At 44.0% G+C, this 13,914-nt stretch overlaps 2 protein-coding genes across 3 annotated transcripts in view; one reads left to right on the plus strand and one right to left on the minus strand.

Moving 5' to 3' along the window:
- PTPMT1 (protein tyrosine phosphatase mitochondrial 1) lies at positions 1 to 7,087 on the plus strand. The gene is made up of 4 exons (XM_061611025.1): positions 1 to 376; positions 3,518 to 3,598; positions 5,376 to 5,567; positions 6,320 to 7,087. Exons 1-4 carry the CDS (start codon positions 158 to 160, stop codon positions 6,533 to 6,535), a joined length of 708 nt encoding a protein of 235 aa, XP_061467009.1. The 5' UTR covers positions 1 to 157; the 3' UTR covers positions 6,536 to 7,087.
- KBTBD4 (kelch repeat and BTB domain containing 4) overlaps positions 6,732 to 13,914 on the minus strand; it is a 21,131-nt gene continuing 13,948 nt past the window's right edge. For both annotated transcript variants that reach the window (XM_061611019.1, XM_061611020.1), the window contains exons 3-4: positions 13,671 to 13,777; positions 6,732 to 8,355 (exon numbers count right to left, since the gene is read on the minus strand). In XM_061611019.1, coding sequence (XP_061467003.1) covers positions 7,495 to 8,355; positions 13,671 to 13,777 — 968 coding nt within the window. In that variant the 3' untranslated portion in view covers positions 6,732 to 7,494. The remainder of the gene's footprint in view (positions 8,356 to 13,670; positions 13,778 to 13,914) is intronic.

Here is a 13,914-nt window from a genome sequence, read left to right on the forward strand (position 1 = left end):
TAAAGAACCCCTCCCCCCGTTTACGAATGAGCGCGCTCGTGTCTCTCCCCCTCCCTCCCGTTCTAGTTCCAGCTCTAGCTCCGCTCCAGCTCCAAGCAGGAGCTTGTCGGCGTAGCCATGATGTCTCTGGCCGCCCCACCTCTCCCTTTCGCGTGGGATGAGCCGCTCTAACGGCCTTTTACATCTCGAGGCCGCAGGAGGCCTGGCGATGGTGCTAACCGCGCTGGGTCCCGTGGCCGCGCGGCTCTTTTTTTACCCGACCCTTCTGTACACGCTGGTGCGGGAGTGGCTGCCCGGCTCGCAACGGCCATGGTTCAGCCGTATCGACCGCGCCGTACTCCTGGGGGCCCTGCCTTTGCGGGGACGATGCCGCCAGGTAACGGGAGAGGTGGCCGGGTTCAACGGGCATATCGTGCAGGGTAGTTGGACAGGAAGTGCTCACCTGTTAATGTGTTGTAGCTTCTCCGTTGTAGTCGTCCTGTAGGAGGATCCGTTTCCTTACCCTTTCAGTGCATGCTTTGTAGGTTACTTGACGGATGAGTGGTAAGTTACTTTGGAAAAACTACCAAGGCTGATGTTGCCTACCGCACGCCCAAGCTCTGCATTTCCCTAGTTGCATCCTTCCTGCCCTTCAAAAATGTAGGCTACAATCTTGTACCTGGGAGTAAGCCCTGTTGAACTTATTGGGGATTGCTTCTGAGTAGGCACGTATAGGATTGCAGTAAGCTGGTGAAGCTTTTACTTGAACATAGTTGGTAAAACCGCTGTTCAAACCTTTACCTGTTTAATTTCTGCCCGCCAGGCTGCCGTTGAAAGATACAGGGGTGTGAGATAATTGGGTGATTATTTGGGGAGGTGGTGTGCTTGTCCCCATTAACAAGAGGGTAGCCAGTATAGACTTATCAACAGGAGAGATGGATGCTGAAACCTGCTAAGAGCTCACGGTTAGCAAGCCTTTCCTGGTCTGATCCCGGAAAATAGCTTGGCTATTCTTTACAGGGCACACAAGGTAAAGAGCACCCTGGCTGGCTGTTGTTTCTTGTGAATGGCTGAGTGGTGAACCAGAAAAAAATTCCAGAGCAAAGCTCTCTTGAGTTTTGGTTCAAATCAAGTGCTGACAAGCTGCCCCTCAAGTGTCCAGGTGTACTGCAGTGAAGAACTGCACAGATACTCTACTACTCTGAGAATAAATTATTCCTGTGCCACTAATTGTATGATTTGATGTGTAACCTGGAGTTGTGAATTTATAAAGCAGATGTATAGACTGTTCTGTGGTGATTCTGCTTTAACTTGGATGATAGAAAATGGCATTTGGGGACTTCTGTGGTGAAGAGCACTTATCACCGGCTTCGACTGGTGCGTCAGCGGTGCCCTTTCCTGAGCAACGATAGCTTGACCACTGTGACTCATGCACTGGTAATCTAACGTTTAGACTACTGTAATGCACTCTGTGTGGGGCTTCCTTTATAGCTGCTCCGGAAGCTGCAGCTGATGCAAAATGCTGCAGCCCCTGGGGTGGGTGGTGAATCTTACTGGGCACATACTGTATCAACTGCTAAGGGATCTGCACTTGCTGCCTATTAGCCACCAGGCCAGTTTTAAGTTCTTGCTATCTATATATAAAGCCCTAAAATAGCTCTGAATCAGGTTACCCGAAAGACTGATTTCTGCTCCATTGCCCAGTAAAGGCATTAAGATTTTAAAAAATAGATCCCGGTTACAGCCTGATGATTATTGGCTCGTAATGATGCAGAGACAGGCTTTTTTAACTGGTGGCACCAGTGTTGTGGCATGTACATGTACTGCTGCTGAAATATGGGAAACTCCATCTGTATTTGGTCTCTTCTTAAGTTTCCTATCTTAATTGCTGTGCTGTTTTAATGGAATTGTTGACTGCATATTTTAATCATTGCTGTTTATAATTAATGTTTTAAAGGGATTAGTTTATTATGTATATTCTGTATTTTGACATTGTTATATTCACATCATAAAGGATATTGTAGAGTTGGAAATGGTTCAGAAAAGGGCAATCAAAATGATCAAGGGGATGAAGCAGCTTCCATATGAGGAAAGGTTCCGCATTCAGGGCTTTCTAATTTAGAGAAAAGGAGAATAAGAGGTGCTATAATAAAAATATATAAAATCATGCATGGCAGTAGATAAAAGTTTTTCTCCTCTCATAAACTAGAACTTGTGGAAACCCAATAAGCTGAACGTTGGAGGATTCAGGACAAATAAAAGAAAGTACTTCTTCACACACTACATAGTAAAATTGTGGAATTTGCTCCCATGGGAGGCAGTGATAGCCCCCAACTTGGAGGGCTTTAAAAGAGGATTAGACAAATTCATGGAGGATAGGACTATCACTGGCTACTAGCTATGATGGCTATGTTCTTCCTCAATTGTTGGAAGCATTATGCTTCTGAATACCACTTGCTGGAAACCGTAGGGGGGGAGAGCGCTCTTGCGCTCATGTCCTGCTTGTGGACTTCTTGAAGAAATCTGGTTGGCCACTGTGAGAACAGGATGCTGGTCTAGATGGGCCATTGGCCTGATCTAGCAGGCTTTTATATTCTTAATTAGATTTTGTTGTGACCACTTAAAAGCCATCTTGTCATTGTGATATATAAATTAAATAATAATGACTGCTCTTCATTATATGGTAACTGCAGAGCAGTTTTTGCCTACGGCCATACTACCCTAAACATGCCCAATCTCGTCTGATCTCTGAACCTAAGCAGGGTCAGGCCTGGATAGGAATTGGATGGGAGACAGCCTGGGAATACCGGATACCATAGGCTTAGAGGAAGGCAATGGTAAACCACCTCTGGATACCTCTTACCATGAAAACGCTTATGAATATAGCCAGAAAAGATAGTATATAAAATACGATACAAAATAACTAAACAATACAATATCAATATAATAAAATCAGATATAATGTCATTAGAGGTAAATGGCAGGAGATAACATTGACAAAATGAAAGCATCATTTTAAACCAGGGTAACAATTTATATTCCTCCAAAAGCCTGAGAAAACAGATTGTTTTAACCTGGCTGCAGAAGCTCAATAAAGTCATAGCCACCTGCACCTCCATAGGAAGGGAGTTCTACTACTGAGAAGGCCCTATTGCTAGGCAATAAGCCAGTCTTGCTGGTGAGACAGCATGAACGACCTCCTCTGCTGATCCTGGGGCCCAGGCCAGTTGATATGAGAGTCACTCTGATAAATACATGGTCTTTGAATAGTAATTATAGTATTAATGGGTTTAGAAATCTTATTCAACTCATACTAAATGTGTTTAATATTTTAATAGAGAATGTGTATGCTTAAACATTAAACAAGGAGTGGGTTACCTGTTCCCATGGCCTACATGTCCTCTGTTTGCAAGCGAAATTGCAGGTTATGTTCATTACTAGTATTGAATGAGAACTCAGTTGTTCACCTTTGAGAAAGAATGAGCTAGATATTAAAATAAATTGAGATGTGGAATGAGTTGTTTCTTTCTTCCTGCAGTTGGTAGAGGATGAGAATGTCAGAGGAGTGGTCACCATGAATGAAGAGTATGAGACTCGCTTCCTGTGTTGTTCCTCACAGGTGAGTCCCCCACCAACTCCAGTGTACCACAGAGAAGAGGCCATGCAACTGACAGCTCCCTCAGGAGCAGAAGGGAATGCAGTGCCTTGCAAAGTAATCAAGACTCCTGACCAATGCTGTCATATTACTGAATTACAAATGGCACGTTGTAAGTTTGTTTTGTATGATATTTTATTTTGAAACACTAAAACTCAAAATCAGCCACTCCATTGTTGCTTTGGCCTTGTGCTTGGGATCATTGTCTGCTGAAAAGGGAATTTCCTCTCAAGCCTGTTTTTTAGTGGACTGAAGCAGGTTCTCTTGTAGTATTTCCCTGTATTTTGCTCCATCCATTCTTCCTTCGATTTTAACAAGATGCCCAAGATGGGGATACTTCACTGTAGGGATGGGTGTGGCTTGAGGCATGGGTAGTGTTAGGTTCGCGCCACACATAGCATTTTGAGTTTTGCCCAAAAAGCTCTATCTCATCTGTCATCTGACTGCAAGACCTTTTCCCACATTGCAGCTGGGGCACTCTCATGCTCTCTGGCAAACTCCAGACATGCTTTTAGATGGTACTTTTTGAGTAATGGCTTCTTTCTTGCCACCTTCCCATACAAGCCAGCATTATGCAGAGCTCTTGATATGGTTGACTGGTGCACCATTACTCCACTCCCAGCCACTGAATTCTGTAGCTCCTTCAAAGTGATTGTTGGCCTCTCTGTGGCTTCGCTCACAAGTCTCATTGAGCGTTGAGTTTTGAGGGACGCCCTTTTCTTGGCAGTGCCTGGGTGCTGTGATGCAGGTTCCAGTTCCTGATTATTGATCCAACGGTACTCACTGGGATATCCATCACTTGGATATTATTTTGTACCCTTTTCCTAATCTATGCATTTGTATGACATTATCTCTCACTTCTGTAGAATGCTCCTTGGTCTTCATTTTCCTTCAGATCCGCAGCCTGACCAATGATCCTTCAACAGTGGGTTTTTTATCCGGACAGTGTGACAGCAACTTTAATGGTTCACAGATGGAGGCCAATGGTGAGGTAACTGTGTCCTCGATAGGGCAATTTCTTTCATCTGTGGCAACTGGGAGCTTCCTCAGCACAAGGGTTGAATACTTATGCAAGCAACATGTTTCAACTTATGTTTCTTACAAACTTTTCCCAACATAAAACCTTACAATAATTGATTTTGAGTTTCAGTGTTTCAAAATAAAATATACAGAACGAAATTACAATGTACTATTTGTAATTCAGTAATATGAGAGCATTGGTCAGGGGTCTGATTACTTTTGCAAGGCACTGTAAATGAACGTAAGCATAGAACACAATCTGAGAGGAATACAACACAGCCTAATATCTGCTTGAACCAGAACTTCATGCTGTGCAGCCTGATCTGTGCATGTTTACACAGAAACAAGTCAGCGGAGATTACCGCCAGATAAATTTGCAAAAGACTGTAGCCTTAATTTGTGACACATTGCCCTTTCCCCACTTAAAGTTACCTTCATTGTACAACCACAAATTTTCTTACAGAGCTTGGTCTCCAGCCTTATTTTGTCCTATTTTTTGCAGTCCACTTTTCAGCTTTCATATATTACTTTTAACAGTGCAATCATGTCTACTCAGAAGTAAGCCCCTCCGAGTTCAGTTCTATACCCAGGTACTAAATCAGTAACTTCCTGTTCTAGCTACATCTTCCCTTGTTTCATATCTGCCCAATGAAATTGTGACTGTTGTCATTGTCTTTCTATTCCGAATGGCTGATTCTGTGTGGTGTTTTGGGGATTACAGGAATGGGCAGCAATGGGCGTAGAACAGTTGCGCCTTAGCACTGTTGATTTGACTGGAGTCCCCTCATTGGAAAACCTGCACAAAGGTGTCGAGTTTGTACTGAAGCATCGTGAACATGGAAACAGTGTGTATGTGCATTGCAAAGCTGGTCGCTTTCGCAGTGCCACCATGGTTGCTGCATATTTAATTCAGGTAAGAAAGGTTCCCATATACTGAAAAAGTAGTGATGGTAAGGCAGTTGATCAATTGTACACAAACTGTACAAAGAGGGTAAGATGTGAAACTCTTCTTGGGACTGCTACTCCACTCCCAACATGGGAATAGATGTCTATTTTATTGGCCTTACTTAGGAGGCTATGGCACCATTTACTCACTGGAAGAGAAACTGAAATGGCTGTCAGATTCCTTGTGACTGGGATAGACTTGGGAGTAATTTCCTTTTCTGTGTTGAAGGCAAACATGAACAAAAAAATGCTTGCACTTGCAGGCCCCTTGCTGCCTGGAAAGTGGGGATGGGGGGGAAGTGTTAGATATTAGATGGATAATATTGGTGCATTTTTATCAGTTGCATATAATTTAGGTTTGAAAATAAGATCTTGGTCTAGGCTTGTATCCATTCATTTATTATCATATTGTGATATTTGGATAGCGATTGAGCACATAACCTAAGCAAAATCAATTGTGCTTTGAGATTTACTGGAAAGCAATACAGGAGCTATTCTTCCCCCAGCAGGAGCAAAAGAGAGATAGTTTACGACTTCTGTTGATTTCTGGGGTCAGACAAGGCAGATTTTAGCTGAGAGTCTCACAGATGACAATTGGGATTCTTTTAAATGAGGGGTATTATGTTTGAACTTTTCTCACTAGCTGTTTTCCCACTCTGTTGCTTTATCTTATTAGTTTCCACCTTTGATAATTTTCCTTTGGATTTTCCACCTTTGTAGCTCCACCAGTGGACTCCTCAAGAAGCAATAAAAGCAATTTCCAAGATCCGTCCTCATATCATAATCCGCCAAAAGCAAGCAAAGTTGCTAGAGGACTTTCATCGGTGTGTAACTATTGGAACTCCTGCACAGCAACAGCTGCCAAAGATTCAGCAAGTAGAGGACAAGCCAACACAAGACATTCTGAACCCCCCTCTGAAAACATCTGGTTCCTAATGTGTTGATTAGAGGCAGATCTTGTCTCAGCTACCAATAAATGTTTCCTGCAACATTAGAGCAAAGAAATTCTAGGAGCTCCTACCTTTACCAGTATGTGAGCATATTTTGCCTCTGCTGCCATTTTCTGCTTTTACCTCTTGCCCATTTCAGAGCACATGCATGGGACCAATGTCAAACACAAGCAATTATGAAATGTGTTGTTCCAGGAGAGGCCTTTATTGTGACTTTCACCCCAGGAGGCTTACAGTATCAACAAGTAGGCTTGACAATTCCCCTCTTTATCATGCTTTTTTTTGTATGTCGCAGTACAAGGATGAACCCTCTACGTATCGGGGCAAGGGCCCCCCAGTGTTGGCACAGTGGCGTCAAGGGAAGCTTTGCTTTTCCTGCCAGGTAGCAATACAGTGGAAGATAGCAGCCTCCTCTATTCTTAGTTCAATCAAGTACACTGCAATGTTGATGTTACTTTCGGTACCTCTAGCTAAAGAGTTGTCTTCTGTAGCCCTAATAAGCGAGGGAACCTTCCTAAGAAATCACTTTTATCTGATACAGCTTTGAGGGACGTTTTATTCCTTGACAGATTACTGCAGTACAGATAGCCTGCAACACAGGAGTCCTAGAAGACTGTAAGAAGACTTCATCTACTTTGCATAGGGCTTGTTGGTAAAGGGTTTAGGCCTAAGAAGCCTCTCAGCTATGGGGCTCTGAAACCCAAGAAACTGACCAGCAGGGGACCACAGTGATAGCAGTAATCCAGACAGGACCCAGACTTCACCAATGAAGTGCTAGGGAGAGCAGGTGTGCGGCTACAGTGCTGCTGCTTGTGAGCAGTAGTTGGAAGGAGGGAACTCTAAAGTACTGTGGTCTTTCTCAAGAAGCTGGAACTATGGGGTCTATGCATCTCTGAACTGTTGAAAGGAATGTTTTCAGTGTCCTGGCACTGAACTCTGCTTCCTTCAGGCCAACACAAACTGCAAATTTGTAAGTAGCACTTTGAGGCCACTGGTGACAGTTACTACAGAAGTGGCTGGGTTGAGTTTGAAGGTGTTAGCATCTCCCTTTTTGTAACGGTCACGGAAGATGTAGATGTTACCATTACAACTAGCAATTTTCCATAGAGATGGTACTGAACTCCAGGCATCTGGCAAGCAGAGCCGGGTGAAGCTATCCAACAGTGGGTTATAGCACAAGAGTGAATCCCCTTCTGCTACTATGAACACCAGGTCCTTGTGCACAGCCGCATGCATGCGCCCTGCAAAGGGTAACACATAAGGCTTCACATAACACTTCTCTGTGTTGGTGTCATAACACTGGATAAGCCGAGAGGGCTTCGTAAAGAAATCAAGGTCATTCTCCTCCCCACCTAACAAATAAATGACACCATTGAGATTTACACCTGTAGCTCCAGATACTGCTACTTCCAGCTGGCTAGTCTCTGCCCATACATTGTCTCTCACTCTGTAGTATATGATAGCATTGGAAAGGATGTCCTGCAATGTCTTGCCCCCTAGTGAATAGATTGCATCCTTGCTGGGTACAGAAACCAGAGTGTGTTGGAGCCTGTCACGCGGCAGGGGAGCACACCATTCCCAGTCTATTGTGGTGTTGTTGCATTTCCACATTCGCCGTGGAATGGATCCTCCAACGACATAGAGGTCACTGCCATGCTTGCAAGCTGCGGTGATTTGGTGACACAAACTGTTCTGACCGCTAATGGTAATGGAGTCATCATCAGCACAATGCAGTGAGACAGCAAGAGAATGCGTACGGGATGACTCCTTCCCAATCAGATAGATATGAACATTTTCTCCAATTTCCTAAACAATAAAACAAAATTTAATTAGACATGGATAAGTCTTTGATCAGAAATTCAGTCAAGAGGAGACACTCCAATGGCAAATGCAAAAAATGTCCCTATACTACATTAGCTGTGGGGTTTCACAGTTTAGGTTAAGAACCTGCTTTCTATTAAACTATTCCACAGCTTACTACAAGAGATTAGGCCACTGATAGCTCACATGCTGGGAATGACGTTTCCCATGACCCTTTTATTTCAGACCAAGCACTAATGGTTGTATAGCTTAGCAGTCAAGCACATGCTTGGCATGGAGAAGCCTGGGGTTCAATCCCTGGCATCTCCAAGTACGGCTGGAAAAACTCCCATCTGAAATTCTTGAGACCTGCTGTCAGTCAGTGTAGACAATATTGAGCTAGATGGGCCAGCAATCTGATTTGGCATAAGGCAGTGTATGATGTTCTAATACACCTTTATGAACCAGTGATGGGGCTATGGCTTAGTGGTACAGCACATGCTCTGCATGCAAAGATCACTTGCTCAGTGTTGGCATCTCCAGGAAGGGATCCTGCCTTAAAAACCTGGGGGAGCTACTGAAGCGTAGACAATACTGAGCAATTGGCAAAGGCAGCTTCTTATGCTGCCAGCAAGAAGAAAACTGTACCTAAATACTTAAAAAACAGAGGTATAGCTGTGGAATTATGAAGCTAGCAGGTTTAAACTAGCATTTAAATTGACTACTGGTGAAGGGCAGGCAATTATATAAACAATAGATACAAACTTAGATGCTATTCTATTTTTTTCTGCCTGCATCTTGGCAGTTCAGTAATAAATGCATACTTTAAATATAAGGCAAGTTTGCTTTTACTCCTTTGACAGGTAGTCCTTTCGGAGAGTCTTTGAAGATGTTTTAAATAGAATCAAGGATGCTTCTCTCTCTATTCCTTAATAAAGAGGAAAAGAAGCATCCAAGCCTTCTATTAGTCCCTTCTGTCCCTTTAAAAAGCAGTTGATAAGCAGGGATTACTGTGGAACCTCACAATATCCTGCCAGTGCATGGAGATTTTAGAAGTGTAACCTAGCTGGCAAAGCTGCTTCTACAGATAATTGGCTGACTTCAAAGCATTCTAGATGGCTGTTGACTAAACTCACTGGTGTGTGTTAGTTACTTTCTTCACAGATCTCAGGATACTGAGCAGGTATGTCTTCTCACCTAGCATTCAGGTTGTTGATCAGATACTTAGCCAGAAAATGTTATCAGTATTTACATAATTTCTGTGTTAAAAAGTAAGCAAGCAAGCACATAGCCTCACCATAATATTAGAGGCTCTCCAGCAAGAACATCCTAGCTTCTGTGGGTTTAATGAAAACGTATGGTTTCTGACTCCAGAAGCTCCAGAGAACCCAGCTGGGCTTCTGAAAGCAACTGCCATTAGCACAAGCTCCTTGCATTCCAGCGTTCATCTGCTCTGAGAGTTTCTGCCAATGCTGATTGTGTGCTGAGTTGGCTGCATCTGCAGCCAATTCACATCAACCTCTTATATGCCTAACCATTGTAACTAGTTTTACTTTTAACAGGGATTCAAGAGTATCCAGGTGATCCTGCAATGCAGTGCTTGTGGGTTTTCTAGCAAAGGCGTACAGTATGTGTTCAACGACTCAGGAACAAGTAACAGCTTCACATTAGCTCTTTATACAGTTAATGCAACCAGAAGATCATAAGGAGCTGACACAATCTCTGTCTTCTGAGCCAGTTTTCAATCACACTGGTTGTAAAATCCACCAGAGTGAATTTTAGACAGATAGTATGGGCCAAGTCAATCCTAGAGGTTGATATGTTTGTGTCCTCTGCCAAATTCAAGGTGAGGTTTTTCTCAATGTTCCAGTAGGAAGGATGCATTCACCTCCTTGTGGGCAGGAGACCTGTTTTACACATTTCCACCCCCAACCATAATTTAAAGAGTGCTTTGAAAGGTGCCTGCAGAGAGGGTGAAAAAGCTGTTTGTGTCTCCCTTCCGGCCCTGGTTTTCTAATCTGGTGAGCTGGGGGCCCCTTTTGGTAGAGAAGAAATCTCAGAAAGACTTTCTCTGCCCAGATCTGGGGTGATTGCAGTGTCACATCTGACAATTGAGAGGAGATACAAAGGTTGTGACCATAAGGTAGTCATTACCTTTCCAGTCTCTAGCAAAACTCACATGCATCACATACAGGTAATGTGGAAGGCCTTTGTAAGGTGGTGCAGGAAGAAAGATGATAATGCATTGTGTGCAAACCTAAAGGTGGGTGCTGCCTTTCCTTCAGGATGGTCTGGCTTGGGGCCTGACACGTAATACTCTGAAAAGGCAAGGGGCAGCTCTCTCTCCCATTGTCTTAGGGACACAAGGGGTCCATATCCTCACATCCTTGTATTAAAGAGTTTCTTGCAAGAGGCCATCCTGCTGAAACTTCCCCTGGTACATAGGTTTTCCACCTGGGACCTAAAGAAAGTCACAAAAACACATTTCCTAATGTATCTGAGCCAGAAGGTGTTCTTGGTGGTTATTGCCTTGTGTTTAAGGATTTCAGAGCTGGGGGCTTTGTCATCTTGGAAAGCGCTCTTCTACCTGGATTCAATTGTCTAGATCCTATATTCATTCCTATGGGAGATTCTGTGTTTGAAAGGACCCAGGAAGTTGTCATTCTTGGTTAGCTCCTAAGGAAAAGGAGTACCAGTGTCTAAATGTTCATAGAGTGGTAAGTATTTACCTGGGATGTACAAAGGAGTTTAGACAGTCTAACTGTTGCTTCAGCCAGACATCTTGGATGGAAAAGTCTGCTCAGCTATTTTGTCTCTACGGATAAGAGTGTGTGTAACTAAGTGCTATGAAGCTGCTAGCTCACTCCACCAGGAGTGCTTTGACTGCTGCTGCCTTGGTAGACATTGTTTTTAGTGCTTTCTTTGCTGCCCTGGACTCCTGCTGGGAGGAAGGGCGGGATACAAATTATATAATAAATAAACAGCCATCAGTTTCTACATTTTTGAGGCACTACAGGTAGAATGTGCTTGATTCTGCCAAAGCTTTTTGCCAGGAGGGTGCTTCAACAGGTGGTGCAAGGGTAGGAGGTTCCTGCAGCGGGATCCTGGCCCAGCTGGGTACTCCTATTGTATATCCCACCCATGGATGCCCTCCTCCCCTGCAGGAAAACAGAATATTGGACTTACAGTGATAAGTTCATTTTCTGCAGGGGATGGGGAAGATCTAACCTATCCTAGCACTACTACTACTACTACTACTACTACTACTACTACTACTATTTATAATAATAATAATAATAATAAATTTCTATCCCACCTTTCCTTCCACAAGGACAGCAAACAAGGAATAAAACTAAAATATTTTAAAACATCTTAAAAACATTTTTTTTTAAAAAAATCTTTAAAAGCATCTTAAAGACCAATTCCAACACAGGCACAGCCTGTGATAAAGTCTCCACTTAAATGGCTTCTCGAAAGAGGAAGGTCTTCAGTAGGCACCTAAAAGACAGCAAAGATGGTGCATGTCTAATATTTAAGGGGAGGGAATTCCAAGGGGTTGATGCCACAACACTAAAAGTCAGCTTCCTGTGTTGTGGGGAATGGACCACACTGAGCAAGGTATGATGAGATGGTATCTGCAGGAGGCTCTCACCTGCAGAGCATAGTGATCGACTGGGTATATAAGGGGTAAGACTACCGTTCAGGTATCCTGCTCCCAAGCTGTATAGGGCTCTGTACACGCAAAACCAGCACCTTGAACTTGGCCTTGCAGCTAATGGGTAGCCAGTGCAATTCTTTCAGCAGTGGAATAACATGTTAGCAATATCCTGCCTCAATGACCAGTCATGCCACTGCATTTTGCATCAGTTGCAGCTTCCAGATGAACCTCAAGGGCAACCCACATAGAAAGCATTACAGTAATCAAGCCTGGAGCTTACCAGTACATGGACAACCAGCTTTGACTCCCAGCCACTGAGGTCATCTGGGCCTCTAGTGACAAAGATGGATCCAGGAGCACCCCCAGACTACAAACCTGCTGTTTCAGATGTAGTATGACCTCATCCCATCAAAAGCAATTGGCCAATTATCTAGACTCATGAACCACCTACCCACAGCGCCTCCACCTTGTTAGGATTCAGAATCAGTTTATTGGTCCTCATCCAGCCCACTACTAAGTCCAGCCACTAGTCCAGGGCTTGCATGGTCGCTGCCAATACAGATGTTACAGAGACATAGAGCTGGGTATCATCAGCAGACTGCTGACACCTTGCCCCCAATTTCCTGAGGACCGCTCCCAACAGCTTCATATAGATGTCAGACAACATTGGGGACAAGATGGTACCCTGCAGCACAACTGCCACAGCACAACTACCAGGAGGTTGAAAGACAAACACCCACCGCTGTTCTCTGAAACTGACCCTGCAGATAGGATCGGAACCACTGTAAAACAGTGCCTCCGATACCCATCTCACCAAGTTGGTTCAGAAGGATACCATGGTCAATGGCCTCAAAAGCCACACAGAATAACAGGGCTGTACTCCCCCTGTTCTTCTCCCGCTAAAGGTCATCCATTAGAGAGACCAAGGTTGATTCAGTCCCATAACCAGGTCTGAACCCAAATTGGAATGTCAAGATAAATGATTTCATCCAAGAGTACCTGCAGTTGCTGCACCACAACCCTCTCGATCACCTTCCTCAGAAACGGGATATTTGCGACAAGATGGTAGTTGTCACAAACCAGTGGGTCTAGGGTGGCCTTTTTCAGGAGCAGTTGGATCACCACCTGTTTCAAGGCAGCTGGGACCATTCCCTCCTGCAAAGATGCAGTGACCACACCTTGGATCCACTGGGTCATACCTCCTCGGCAAGCTTTAATAAGCCAAGAAGGGCAAGGGTCAAGAGAACACATTGCTGGCTGCATTGTCGCAAGCATCTTGTCCACGTCATCAGGCCACATCAACTGAAACAAATCCCAAGATCTTCTGTTTCACTGGGTATTTTATGTTTTCCTTCTTGGGTTTTGCCATGCTGCAAGTTTCTTTTTGGTTATGGTTAGCTGTAGTATTTCTGGAACTGAAAGGGAAGGGCTGCTCTCCTACTTAGCCACATGTTCAAATCTGGTTGTTCCTGCCTAGTAGAGCAAGTGGAAGGAACAATCTCATCCATGCATCGCCTCAAAAAAATGACCTTTCCAGGGTAAGGTCAATGTTCTACTTTCACATCAAGGGCAGCCCATGCTTTTGACTATGGAACAATTCTACACTAATTACAGTTAGGGGAGGGAGATGGAAGAACTGGGTGGACAGTGCTTTATCATGTACCTTTAAACTTGATCGTAGTATCTCTGAGAAACCTGCACGCTCTTCTTTATTGAAGCCAATCCAAGTTTCTATGGCAGCTGCTGGATTCTGTGAACAAGGAACCCCATCTGTATGGTTGCAGAGATACATAGTTGTTAAAGCATGCAACTTTCATGGCATGGGCACAGCAAGCATTTCCTTTCATTTCCCCCCCTAAATATACCAAGTTTACCTGGTTAAAAAGCAGGAGCCCTTGCATGTTATC

Source organism: Rhineura floridana, chromosome 2, assembly GCF_030035675.1.
Source record: "Rhineura floridana isolate rRhiFlo1 chromosome 2, rRhiFlo1.hap2, whole genome shotgun sequence".
Classification (NCBI taxonomy): Eukaryota; Metazoa; Chordata; class Lepidosauria; order Squamata; family Rhineuridae; genus Rhineura; species Rhineura floridana.